Source organism: Salvelinus fontinalis, chromosome 31 (assembly GCF_029448725.1).
Source record: "Salvelinus fontinalis isolate EN_2023a chromosome 31, ASM2944872v1, whole genome shotgun sequence".
Taxonomy (NCBI): domain Eukaryota; kingdom Metazoa; phylum Chordata; class Actinopteri; order Salmoniformes; family Salmonidae; genus Salvelinus; species Salvelinus fontinalis.
The window spans coordinates 43,028,939-43,041,327 of NC_074695.1; the positions used below are offsets into that span (position 1 = coordinate 43,028,939).

The 12,389-nt window shown below is 44.9% G+C and overlaps 1 protein-coding gene across 1 annotated transcript; it reads left to right on the forward strand.

The window, feature by feature from the left end:
- The first annotated feature begins 231 nt into the window (after window positions 1-231).
- On the forward strand, window positions 232-10,987 carry xpc (xeroderma pigmentosum, complementation group C). The gene is made up of 14 exons (XM_055892786.1): window positions 232-1,356; window positions 5,372-5,638; window positions 5,786-5,876; window positions 6,048-6,132; window positions 6,322-6,479; window positions 6,675-6,795; window positions 7,061-7,150; window positions 7,239-8,039; window positions 8,118-8,278; window positions 8,551-8,632; window positions 8,792-8,923; window positions 9,022-9,191; window positions 9,311-9,402; window positions 9,656-10,987. The coding sequence occupies exons 1-14, from the start codon at window positions 1,254-1,256 to the stop codon at window positions 9,988-9,990; spliced, it is 2,688 nt and encodes an 895-aa protein (XP_055748761.1). The 5' UTR covers window positions 232-1,253; the 3' UTR covers window positions 9,991-10,987.
- The last annotated feature ends 1,402 nt before the right edge of the window (window positions 10,988-12,389 follow it).

Genomic DNA, 12,389 nt, shown 5'->3' on the forward strand with positions numbered 1-12,389 from the left:
CTACAATACAACTTTAATATGGAGAATAGTATACAATAGTATGATATAATAAATATACCTTAATTGCCAGTTATCCAATTTGGCTTGCTTCTCCAAATTGAATCCCTATAAGTTATAAGGCCATACAGGCACAGCATTTCATACTTCACTGTGGGAAAGGGCAGGCCCGTGCACAAACCTTTCAGGGGACAGGTGCGCAAAATGATCAAATATCTTGAAATTCACAATACTTTTGTCATTTAGCAGACACTCTTATCCAGAGCAACTTACAGTAGTGAGTGCATACATTATCATACTGGTCCCCCATGTGAATTGAACCCACAACGCTGGCATTGCAAGCGCCATGCTTGACCAATTGAGCTACACGGACCTTCTGTAACCATACCAAATGTAATATATACTAATTTGAGTGTCCTGGATTTACATTTACTATGTTACGTCTGGTCTATGAGACCCGGCTGCCACTCGCTCCACCTTATTCATGGTTTCCTCAGTTTAAAGGTGGTGGAAATATTAAGGAATTAGTTCAAGGTCAGAATACATTATATCTGTAGCCACAACTCAATTTCTTTAATCACCATCTCAAACGTTTACCTTGCTGGCATACTTAAGTTTTTTAATTTAACTTTTATTTAGTCAGTTAAGATCAAATTGTTATTTATAATGACGGCCTACCCCAGCCCAATTGTCGACGCTGGGCCAATTGTGCACCGCCCTATGGGACTCCCAATCACGGCCGGATGTGCTACAGCCTGGATTCGAACCAGGGACTGTAGTGACTCCTCTTGCACTGAGATGCAGTACCGTTGCCCCACTCGGGAGCTCAAATTAAAGGTCGGAATAAGCAGAAAGGTGCATAAAAAAGGGAAAAAGTTCCAGGGAATAAAGCGCCTTACTCAGGACTGAATTTCCCCCTCGGTGAACGGGAAAATAATAGGTCTACCTACACACATCTGGAACTTTTGTAGCCTGCAGGCCATCCCTGTGGCTCTCTCGAGAGCGCCAACGATTGGGGAGTACTGATGGCGGGTACAGCGCGGAAGTGGATGCGGATGTGACGTTTTCGGACATCACTTCATAACACTCTATCGCCGCAGGATGTATTATGAAAGGCTCCGTAAAGTTGTGTTGAATAACCACGGTTTCTCCGCCAAATTACACAACACCACGTGTGCATGGTAAACTCAGTCATTCACGATTCTGTCTGTAACACTATTTAAAAAGTAAACAATTACATTTGGAACGAAGCGAGCATGGCCAAGCGTAAAGAGTCTGCAGACACAGCAGTGAAGACTGACACAAAGAAACTGAAGAAGGTTGCAAAAGGCAAAGCTGGAGGACTAAGAGCCAAAAAAGGTAATCTAGCCAACTAGTTACAACACCCAACTAACACCCAGCACTTAGCAAATACTTATAGGAAACACCCGTTGAAGATGTTCTACCTTGCCATTTAGCTAATTTAGCCTACATTGTGACAACATTACATTATCAACGTTTATATACAGGATTTTTTATTTTTTTAACGTATTTTTTAAACGCTATATATAATAGGGGGTACAACAATACCGATTATACAAAGTTAAGACATACACGTCACTGTTTTAAAACGCTTTCTTATTCGAAGAATGTACTATAGAATGATCATGTACTGCTCGATATCCTTCTAAATAAACAAGAGCGTTTTTTTATTAGTACATTGACATTTCTGAATATGACATTTTGCCATTAGCACAATTAACTGTTACATTTTAAGAGGTAAAATTGTTTTTCTTGATCCTTAATAATACATGGATAATTCTGAAGGAGACCTCTGGCCTTATTAACAATTAGGAATTTGTGCGCTAATAACCCAAACTTTTTGCAACAGATATTATTGACAAATGTTTTCAGTAAGTTGTGATATAAGGAATATATACAACATCCCTATGAAAAGAATCACACAGACCTATTATTGTTCTGAGCGAGCAAAGGTTACAGTTGGCACAACTCTTTGCCTTGTCATCCAATTTGTCTTGCCTCCAAATATTAACCCTGCAATTTATAAGACCATACAGGCACAGCATTTCATAATTCATATATCTAAATTCATGACATTTGGAATGCCTCTGTAGTGAAAATTTGCTATTTTTCCAAGGAAGGGTATCAAGAAGGTGAGGTCTGGTTACACCTCTAAACAGCATGATAGTCCCAGATGAATAGCGTGAGACTATGGCGAACTGTAGGTGTAACGAGGGATATGGTAAAGAGAGATCAATTATTCATAATTGAATAACAACCATTCTGCGTTACGATGTTGCAGTTGCAGCTCATATCATAACTTCTGCTTCAAATTTGTCACTGATGCGTTTCAATGGGCCAGCATCTGTCAGATTCGTGTTTATTACAGATTGCAGGTGCATCGTCTTGCATGGTTACCGTTGTGGATCAACTGTCTTGTCTGCATATAAAAACTTGTTTACAACTGATCTGAGTTGATTGTGTGTTTTGATTTTCTGCCAAATTAAACTCTGCAATGGTTAATTCTTTAAGACTACATAATGTTTCATCTGTAGAAGCTACAAAGCACCTACAGATGTCAAATGAGGCTATAAAGCTTGCTCTGTAATATGAGTAGTATTTTATTTATATATATATATATATATATATATATATGTTTTATCAGCAAAAAAGAAATGTCCCTTTTTCAGGACCCTGTCTTTCAAAGATAATTCGTAAAAATCCAAATAACTTCACAGATCTTCATTGTAAAAGGGTTTAAACACCGTTTCCCATGCTTGTTCAATGAACCATAAACTATTAATGAACATGCACCTGTTGAACGGTCATTAAGACAGTAACAGCTTACAGACGGTAGGCAGTTAAGGTCACAGTTATGAAAACTTAGGACACTAAAGAGGCCTTTGCTCATCTGCGTGAACGTGTCTTAGGCATGCTGCAAGGAAGCATGAGGACTGCAGATGTGGCCAGGGCAATAAATTGCAATGTCCGTACTGTGAGACGCCTAAGACAGCGCTACAGGGAGACAGGACGGACAGCTGATTGTCCTCGCAGTGGCAGACCACATGTAACACCTGCACAGGATCGGTACATCCGAACATCACACCTGCGGGACAGGTACAGGATGGCAACAACTGCCCGAGTTACACCAGGAACGCACAATCCCTCCATCAGTGCTCAGACTGTCCGCAATAGGCTGAGAGAGGCTGGACTGAGGACTTGTAGGCCTGTTGTAAAGGCAGGTCCTCACCAGACATCACCGGCAACAACATCGCCTATGGGCACAAACCCACCGTCGCTGGACCAGACAGGACTGGCAAAAAGTGCTCTTCACTGACGAGTCGCGGTTTTGTCTCACCAGGGGTGATGGTCGGATTCGCATTTATCATCGAAGGAATGAGCATTACACCGAGGCCTGTACTCTGGAGCGGGATCGATTTGGAGGTGGACGGTCTGTCATGGTCTGAGGCGGTGTGTCACAGCATTATCGGACTGAGCTTGTTGTCATTGCAGGCAATCTCAACGCTGTGCGTTACAGGGAAGACCTTCTCCTCCCTCATGTGGTACCCTTCATGCATGCTCATCCTGACATTACCCTCCATCATGACAATGCCACCAGCTATACTGCTCATTCTGTGAGTGATTTCCTGCAAGACAGGAATGTCAGTGTTCTGCCATGGCCAGCGAAAAGCCTGGATCTCAATCCCATTGAGCACATCTGGGACATGTTGGATCGGAGGGTGAGGGCTAGGGCCATTCCCCCCCCCAGAAATGTCTGGGAACTTTCAAATGCCTTGGTGGAAGAGTGGGGTAACATCTCACAGCAAGAACTGGCAAATCTGGTGCAGTCCATGAGGAGGAGATGCACTGCAGTACTTAATGCAGCTGGTGGCCACACCAGATACTGACTGTTACTTTTGATTTTGACCCCCCCCCCCCCCCTTTGTTCAGGGACACATTATTACATTTCTGTAAGTCGCATGTCTGTGGAACTTGTTCAGTTTATGTCTCAGTTGTTGAATCTTGTTATGTTCATACAAATATTTACACATGTTAAGTTTGCTGAAAATATATGCAGTTGACAGTGAGAGGACGTTTCTTTTTTTGCTGAGTTTATTTATAAACATGGATATAAAAATAATTGATTTGGCAAATTTTTCTCTAATGTAACCAATCACAGCCCTCCTTTTACTTGTATCATTGCACATCCTGCAAATCTCCAGCAGAAGGCAACCATTTTAAATCCATTTTCACATTCACTCTGGTAATGCTTACAAATTGGATCATAACCCTAAAAGTAGCAGAGATCAAGTGGTGGAAAAAGTACACAATTGTCATACTTGAGGGAAACTATAGATACATTTTTAATAGAAAATGACTCAAGTAAAAGTGAAAGTCACCCTTTAAAATACTACTTGAGTAAAAGTATTTGGGTTTTAAATATACTTAAAAATAAAAAGTCAAAGTATAAATCATTTAAAATTCCTTATATTGAGCAAACCAAAAGGCGCTATTTTCTTGTTTTTTTAAAGACATACTTTACAAACGAAGCATTTGTGTTTAGTGAGTCTGCCAGGTCAGAGGCAGTAGGGATGACCAGGGATGTTCTCTTGATAAGTGCGTGAATTGGACCAGTTTCCTGTCCTTCTAAGCATTCAAAATGTAACGAGTACATTTGGGTGTCAGGGAAAATGTATGGAGTAAAAAGTACATTCTTTTCTTTAGAAATTTAGTGGAGTAAAAGTTGTCAAACTTAGTAAAAGTGTAAAGTACAGATACCAAGAAAAACACTTAAGTAGTACTTTAAAGTATTTTCACTTAAATAATTTACACCACTGCAGAGATCCCACCCAACTTTGATATGCCCATAGAGTATATAATGTTCAACCATATATAGAAACATTTGCCAAAATAGATTTTATACATTTCCAATATTCATGTAAAATTTTTCTATATTAGAAAAATTTGCCAAATGTTTTTTTATATTTCCAATATTCATGCTTATATTTGTCTATATTCATAAATTAATTAAAAAAAAGTGTTTTTGAAATCAAAATACTTATATTACAGAGCGAGCAGTAAAGCTTCATATGACACCAATGTTTGCTACGTAGCACCTAAAGATGAAAGAGAGTCTTAAAGCCAAAATGTCATAAATATGCTCAATTATGCCTTTAGATACAAATGTCAAATATATGTCAACAGTCCTTCCTCCGAAGCACTATTTTATGGATTACATTTCGTGAAAATCCCCCAAATCGTGGTCTTTTTTTGGTCTGGGTTTCGTGAGGAGTCACTCATCAGTGGATTATTCAAAGTCTTTCTCTCACTTTCATAATCTTATCATGACCCATCTTTCTTTCTACCCTATCAGAGAATGGAGCGGAAACGGAGAAGGTTCCGAGAAAAGCCAAGCACAAATCCCATCTCTCTAAACCTATAGTAGGGGACACAACCGAAAACCACACCAGCAAGTACTTCCAGGACAAGACTCCAGTGAAGGAGGAGCCTGCTGATATGAGTCCTGAGAGTGATATCATCCCTCCTTTTATCAGAGCCAGAAAAGACACAGTAAAGCCTGTGAAAAAAGAAGAAGAAGATGAGGACAGCGAGGAGGATGAAGACTGGGAGGAAGTGGAAGGTGATAAAGGAATGAACGCTAGTTTTGATTGTATTGTACAATGTTTGTAGACTAAATCTGTGTAGATGTTCTGTTTTGTATGCCTATGATGGCTCTGGTCCTTGCTCTGTGTGTGTCACTATGTGATATTGCTGTCTGAGCCCTTAGGTCCAGTGGAACCAGAAGAGCCAGCCCTGCCCTCACAGCCTGTGGAGATAGAGATTGAGACCCCAGACATCATCCACAAAAGGCAGAAAAGGTGAGAGAAAGTGGCAAGATGGCATGTGGTCTGTGTCTTTGTGTGTACTCCTTTGGAAAAGCAAGTGCTGCATCCTAGATGACACAGTCAGACTGTAGGAGAATTAGCTCGTTTTAGTCCAAGATGGAAATATGAACCATCCATCAATTTACCATGACAACCTGACTCCAGGGAGAAGAGGAAGGCGGAGTTTGAGACCTATTTGCGACGCATGATGAACCGCTTCAACAAAGATGTGGTGGAGGACACACACAAGGTGAGCACACACACACACACACACACACGTGTACCATAAGGACCTCCACATGGCTTAGCTCACAGACTGTCGTGATACTGCTGATGGGGGAATCACAGAATGGCTGTGGTCCATTTTTTTCGCCCTAACACGTTCTCTTCTCATTCGAACCCTTCTTACGATACCGATGTATAAACATCTCTCCCATAGGTCCACCTCATGTGTCTTTTAGCCAACGGGATGTTCCGGAACCGGTTGTGTAGTACACCGGACCTGCTGGCCATCAGCCTGTCTCTGCTGCCCACCCACTTTGCCATGGTGGCCAAGGAACGCATTGACACCAACTACGTCTCTGGCCTGCTCAAGTGGTGAGGAGGGCCTTCGATTTGTATTTGTGTGCATGTGACTTTAACTGTGTGAATCTTTTCTTCTTCTGCTTATTCCTTGTAGCATGCTGAACTATGTTTACCCTTCTTGACACCTGACTAATTCAATCATCCCTGGCTATGTTGTTGAGTTTACATCGTGTTCTTTGTAATTGATCCGGGTTGATTTTTGTCCAGGTTTGGGGCGACGTTCACGCTTAACCCGGAGCTTCCCTGTGAGGAGAGGCCCGACCCACAGGGCCTGCTGGAGAGGAGGCTGGGCAGCCTCACCGCTAGAGACCACCAGGAAATGACACATGTTTGTTCATGTTCCTCTGTTGCACAAAAAAAAAATTTGCAAATGGATTATGTTTTTGAGAGACGGCCACATTTTCCATAAAGTTTTAAATCAACGGTTAAAAAGTTTGGGCTCTTATGGTATGACATGTTCTCTCTAGAGAGAAATTGGGCCTAACTCAGTTTGCCTTGATGTTACTTAACCGAAGCCTGTTTTAAATCAAGTGTTTCCGTTGTCTTACCTGCATGACGTAACCTTGACCTCTGTCCCCTGTGTTTTCCTCCAGCTGTTCCTATTGATGCTGAGGTCGTTACAGCTCTTCTGTCGACTGGTGCTCTCTCTGCAGCCCCTGTCACTGAAGCCCCCGTCAGCCAAGGTCCAGCATTGGCTTTGCGTGTACACACTTTAAGGTGAAGTTCCCGGGCTCTGTGTGTGTCCTTACCTGGTCCAACTCTCTTTTTCAGAGCAAGGCCAAGAACTCAGGCAGTCCGCCTAGGAAGAGTCCATCGCAGAAGAAACCTCCAAAAGAGAGCCCCTCAGAGCCCAAGGTAACCCCAGGGTCCAAGAGACCGGCAGGGGGGAAGGCCGAGAGAGGAGGGAAGAAGGCAAAAAAGAAAGAGGCCGGGGAGACGGGAAAGGCTGTGTCGGTGGGACAGAAACCCAAGAACTCCAAGCGCCGCAGCATAGCCTCGAAGGTGAGCTACAAAGAGGAGAGCAGTGAAGGGGAGGGGCCAAGTGATGGGGAGGAGTTCCAGCTGACCAATGAGGAAGACAGTGAGGACTCTGAGGGAGCAGTCAGAGCCAAGAAAGTAAAAGGACGTAAGAACATGGGCAAGAGTACAGCTCCACAGAAAACAAGTAGTGGAGGCAAGAAGAAAGTGAAGAGTGAAGAGGAGGATGACGATTGGGAGGGAAACGAAGAGGAGGGGGAGGAAGAGCAGGGGATGAAGCGGGGCAAGAGGAAGGAGGGGAAGGGTGCAGACGAGTGGCTGGAGGTGTACCTGGAGAAGACTGGGTGCTGGGTCTGTGTGGAAGTGCTGCAGGGCGTGGGGCAGCCTCAACTGTGCTCCAAGCAGGCCACCCATCCCATGACCTACGTGGTAGCCGTGGACGGGGACGGTCACCTGAAGGATCTGGGCAGCAAGTATGACCCCACCTGGATGACCTCTACCAGAAAGCGCCGGGTGGACGAGGAGTGGTGGGAGGTGACGCTAGAGCCATTCCTCGGCCCTGAATCCGAGAGGGACGTCCAGGAGGATAAAGAGGTGAGAATGAGATGCAAATTCGCACGCCTTCATTTGTACAGCTTCTCATTGACACAGTCCCCTCTCTCTGTGCTCTAGCTCCAGGCGAAGTTGCTGGACAAGCCGTTGCCCACGTCGATAGCAGAGTTCAAAAACCACCCGCTGTACGCCCTGAAGAGACATCTACTGAAATATGAAGCTCTCTACCCCTCCACAGCGGCCATCCTCGGGTACTGCAGGGGAGAGCCTGTCTATTCCAGGTAAGCAGCACACATAACCGGGATATTACACATTTAAGATTTTTCATAACTGATTTTGAATGCAAAGAAGCAGAATGATACTGTTTAATAGTATCATTTTGTTTCAAAGTAGAGTTCATGGAAATGTTGCTCTTTTTTGGGGGCGGGTCATGGAAATGCGTTACTATGCTATGCACACTCATTGTTTGGTGTCCAAAACAAATGTATCTTCTTTGATTGTGAAAAGCCATGAGAAATACAGTAGTACTTATTTGCATCTGGGGTCTCCACAGGGACTGTATTCACACGCTACACTCCCGAGACACCTGGCTGAAGGAGGCGCGCACCGTCCGTCTAGGAGAGGAGCCCTGCAAGGTGAGCAGGGTCGTGTTCTTTAGGGCACACCGTAGCAAAACTCACTTACACACACTTTCTCTCACACTCACTCTCTCTCTCTCACAGACAAGCTCTCTCTCTCACACACACGCTCTCTCTCCCATACACCTTCTCTCAACCTCTCTCTCTCTCTCTCAGATGGTGAGAGGGTTTTCCAATCGCTCTCGGAAAGTCAGGATGGCGTCAGAGCAGAAGGACAAAGATGACCTGGCTCTGTTTGGTGAATGGCAGACAGAGGAATACCAGCCCCCAGTAGCTGTGGATGGCAGAGTATGATGACTTTATTTTGTGTGTGTTTGTGTGCGTGCGACGCTTGTATGTTGCATTTTTATAAACAATTGAGTTAAGTATATGTTTGTTTTCTCCAGGTGCCTCGTAACGACTTCGGCAACGTTTACCTGTTCAAGCCCTGCATGCAGCCAGTTGGCTGTGTCCACCTGCGTCTGCCTAACCTCCAGAGAGTGGCTAAGAAGCTGGACATGGACTGTGCCGCTGCTGTCACTGGCTTTGACTTTCACGGTGGCTACTCTCATGCTGTGTAGGTTTTCCGTTGTTTGCGCGTGTGTGTGTGTGTGCGCGCCGATGTATGGTTGTGTAATTGTTTGTGATATGTGTGCTGGTTGTTACGTAGTTTGTTTCTGTGTGTTTCTTTTCTAGAACGGACGGCTACATTGTGTGTGAGGAGCATGAGGAGATCCTGAGAGCAGCCTGGGTGGAAGACCAAGAGATCCAGAGACAAAAGGAGAAAGAGGGGAGTTGTGGTGTGTCTGAATGTGTTTGTGAAAAGCCTCTGTTTTGCCACTTCGCTCAAAGCACATCTTTTTTCAACTGCCACTGGGTATTGTACAGTTGTATTGAATTTAATAAATACGTATTTCCTGCAATTAATCATGTCTTTATGGAGAAGGTTTGTTTTTAACTACGGTGTATTACAGGCATTATCTTGTTTGTTAGGTTAGTGCTTCTCATATTTTGTTCACATATGTCTTGTGTGTGTTTTCCAGAAGCGGGAAAAGAGGGCAGTGGCTAACTGGACTCTGCTGGTGAAGAGCCTGCTGATCAGGGAGAGACTACAGCGTCGCTATGGGAAGAAAGGCCCAACCCCCGGAGGAGGCCTGGACCAACTGAAGAGCCAGGATAGGGAAGGGGTAGAGGGTCTATCGTCTGAAGAGGAAGGGGAAGGCGGGCCGAACACGGCTTCTGCCGCCCTGGCACAGGCCTGGCCCCAGAACAGACAGGGGGAGCAGGACAGTGGCACGGGGGGATCCTCCAAAACTACATCCAAACGGCAGAAAAGGGGCCAGGAAAAGCACCTTTTCCCCTTTGAGAAAGTATGAGATCATCCAATCCAACTCTCTCTGTCGCCCATCCAGTTGTGTTCTTCATGTCGCCAGAACAGATCAGAAGTAGGTCAGGCATCTGTTCCTGCTTCCTGCTGTGCTACAGGAGATGTAGCTCATTGTAATCCATGTGGACCAAAACAACAAAGCAGTCTGGTGTTGGTGTGGCACACGGGCATGCCTGAAGTGTCCCCACTCGCGCCAGCGAATAGCCCGCTTTTCGCGTGGCGCCCGACTGGTAAGACGCTTGAGAATTGCTGTTACGTGTGCTAGCAAGGCAGAGGTCCTGGGTTTGAGCCTCTGTGTAAACCCTGACTCGGGAGGAAGTGGTACTCTCTAAGCTAGCAGCGTGACCACCTTTACACTGGCACAGACTCTAACCTGCACCGCTGCAGTTGTTTCACACTCTCATATCTCTTATCGCTCCTGTCTCTCTAAACACACTCATATCTCTACGTGTGTGTGCGTGTGCGTGCGTGCGTGCATGCTTGGGAGCTCAGTTGTCTGTCTCTACTGTGTATTAAGACAGTTTTTTTTAAATCCAAAGTATTTTTCTAAGAATTGTTATAAAATTGTAAAAAATGTATCCGAATTGTTGTTATATTACAGCGTTGATGTGATGTTAAAAGAATGGAAATAAATAGCAGATATTTTGGGACTCATTAGTTTGATCCAAATAGTAGTGTTGACTCGGGCATTTGTGTCATCCTCAAGCTGCCCAAACTACAAACTCAGACATTCACAACAAGATCAGTTTCATCATCACAATGTCTCATAGCAACGGTATGTTTTATCCTTGAGGCAATGGAGCCCATCACTGGTTGTCAGAGACAAGGAGGGAGTTATTTTACGCTGGCTTGGGTTGAACCGGGCTACGGGAGGGAGGAGAACTCTTCTCAAATCGCACGGTAATCTGCACCGCTCGGTCATGTTGTCAGCATGGTGCATTGTCTAGAAACATCTTTTCCATCAAATAAATGTTTGAAATGTCAAACTCGTTTTCATTTTCATTTGTTCTATGAGATAATATCACAACGAACCTTTATTGTGCGTTATTACATAAATGCTTCAAAATTCACAAAATGTGACAGCTGAAGATTACCACAGACCTTATTCTCTGCGTTTATTCTAAACAAAAACTCCATTCGTTTCCCATAGACTTTGTTCAACGAACCATGGCGGAGTTGGCGCCTACAAAAGATGTCATTGCTATTGCTTTCTATTACTACATCTGCTTAATTACTTCACTTTTGTTTTGAGCCGACTTTGCCGTCGGACAGAGTGGGGCTATTGGCTCACGCCCGGTTCCAAATCGAATGCAGTCAACTTTCACCCGGTGCAAATCACGCCTACACGGGAGCCCGGGCGAGATTAATTGAACCCCCTCAAGGATTACTGCAGGTCAGGGATTCCCAACATGAGCCAAGTTCCAGTGTCTGTGACACCCGCCGTTTGCTGCAACGCACACCCAGAGGAGAGCGTGGTGAAACGAGCCACAATGTCCTGATGAGTTTTGATGCGGTCTTTACCCGACAAAGTCAAGTTAGGATATGTCAGTTATCTGTGCGAGCTTTTGTCCTGAACCCATTAGGGTGCTTTAGGTGCCAAGCTTATGGTCATGTGGCAGCAGTGTGTAGGAGGGAGATTCCTAGATGTGAGAAGTGTGCAGGAGGACATGAGATAAAGGAATGTGTACAATCGGTGCTGGAGATCAGAGGTGTCCGGTGAGAGAAAGGCAGGTTGAGGTTGCCAGCATCAGAGTAGGACAGAGGGTGTAGTATGCTGAGGCAGGGAAGAGAGTAGTAGAGGAAGATGGGTCCAGGGGGAGGGATCCTAAGAAGAACCCTGTGAGTGGGATGAGGCCAATAAAGAGTGATAAGAATAACGTGCTTCAATAAGGTTGGCTTCTTAGCCTACTGCAGAAAGTGAATGTAAATCACTGAAAAGAGATGTGGTGGCAGCTGCAGAGAAATACTTGGGTGTACAAAATTTTACTGCAGAAGAGTTAGGTGTGTTTGAATGATAGTGTCCCGTCCTCCCAGGCTGTCGGTCTTGTGTAAGCACAGATAGGTGGGGTGCGTCACCTGAGTGGGTTGAATTTCCTGTCCGGGTTGGCGCCCCCCTCGGGTATGTGTCGTGGGGGAGAACTCCGTGGGCTATACTCGGTCTCAGGGTAGTAAGTTGGTGGTTGAAGATATCTCTAGTGGTGTGGGGGCTGTGCTTTGGCAAAGTGGGTGGGGTTATATCCTGCCTGGTTGGGCCTGTCTGGGGGTATAGTCGGACGGGGCCACAGTGTCTCCCGGCCCCTCCTGTCTCAGCCTCTAGTAATTATGCTGCAATAGTATATGTGTCGGGGGGCTAGGGTCAGTCTGTTGTATCTGGAGTATTTCTCCTGT

Excerpts from the sequence above, each read along its gene's own strand:
- xpc (XM_055892786.1), top strand. The coding sequence starts at position 1,254 with ATGGCCAAGCGTAAAGAGTCTGCAGACACAGCAGTGAAGACTGACACA. Across the intron at positions 6,796-7,060 it reads ACCACCAGGAAATGACACAT|CTGTTCCTATTGATGCTGAG; the intron begins GTTTGTTCATGT and ends GTTTTCCTCCAG. Across the intron at positions 7,151-7,238 it reads TGAAGCCCCCGTCAGCCAAG|AGCAAGGCCAAGAACTCAGG; the intron begins GTCCAGCATTGG and ends TCTCTTTTTCAG.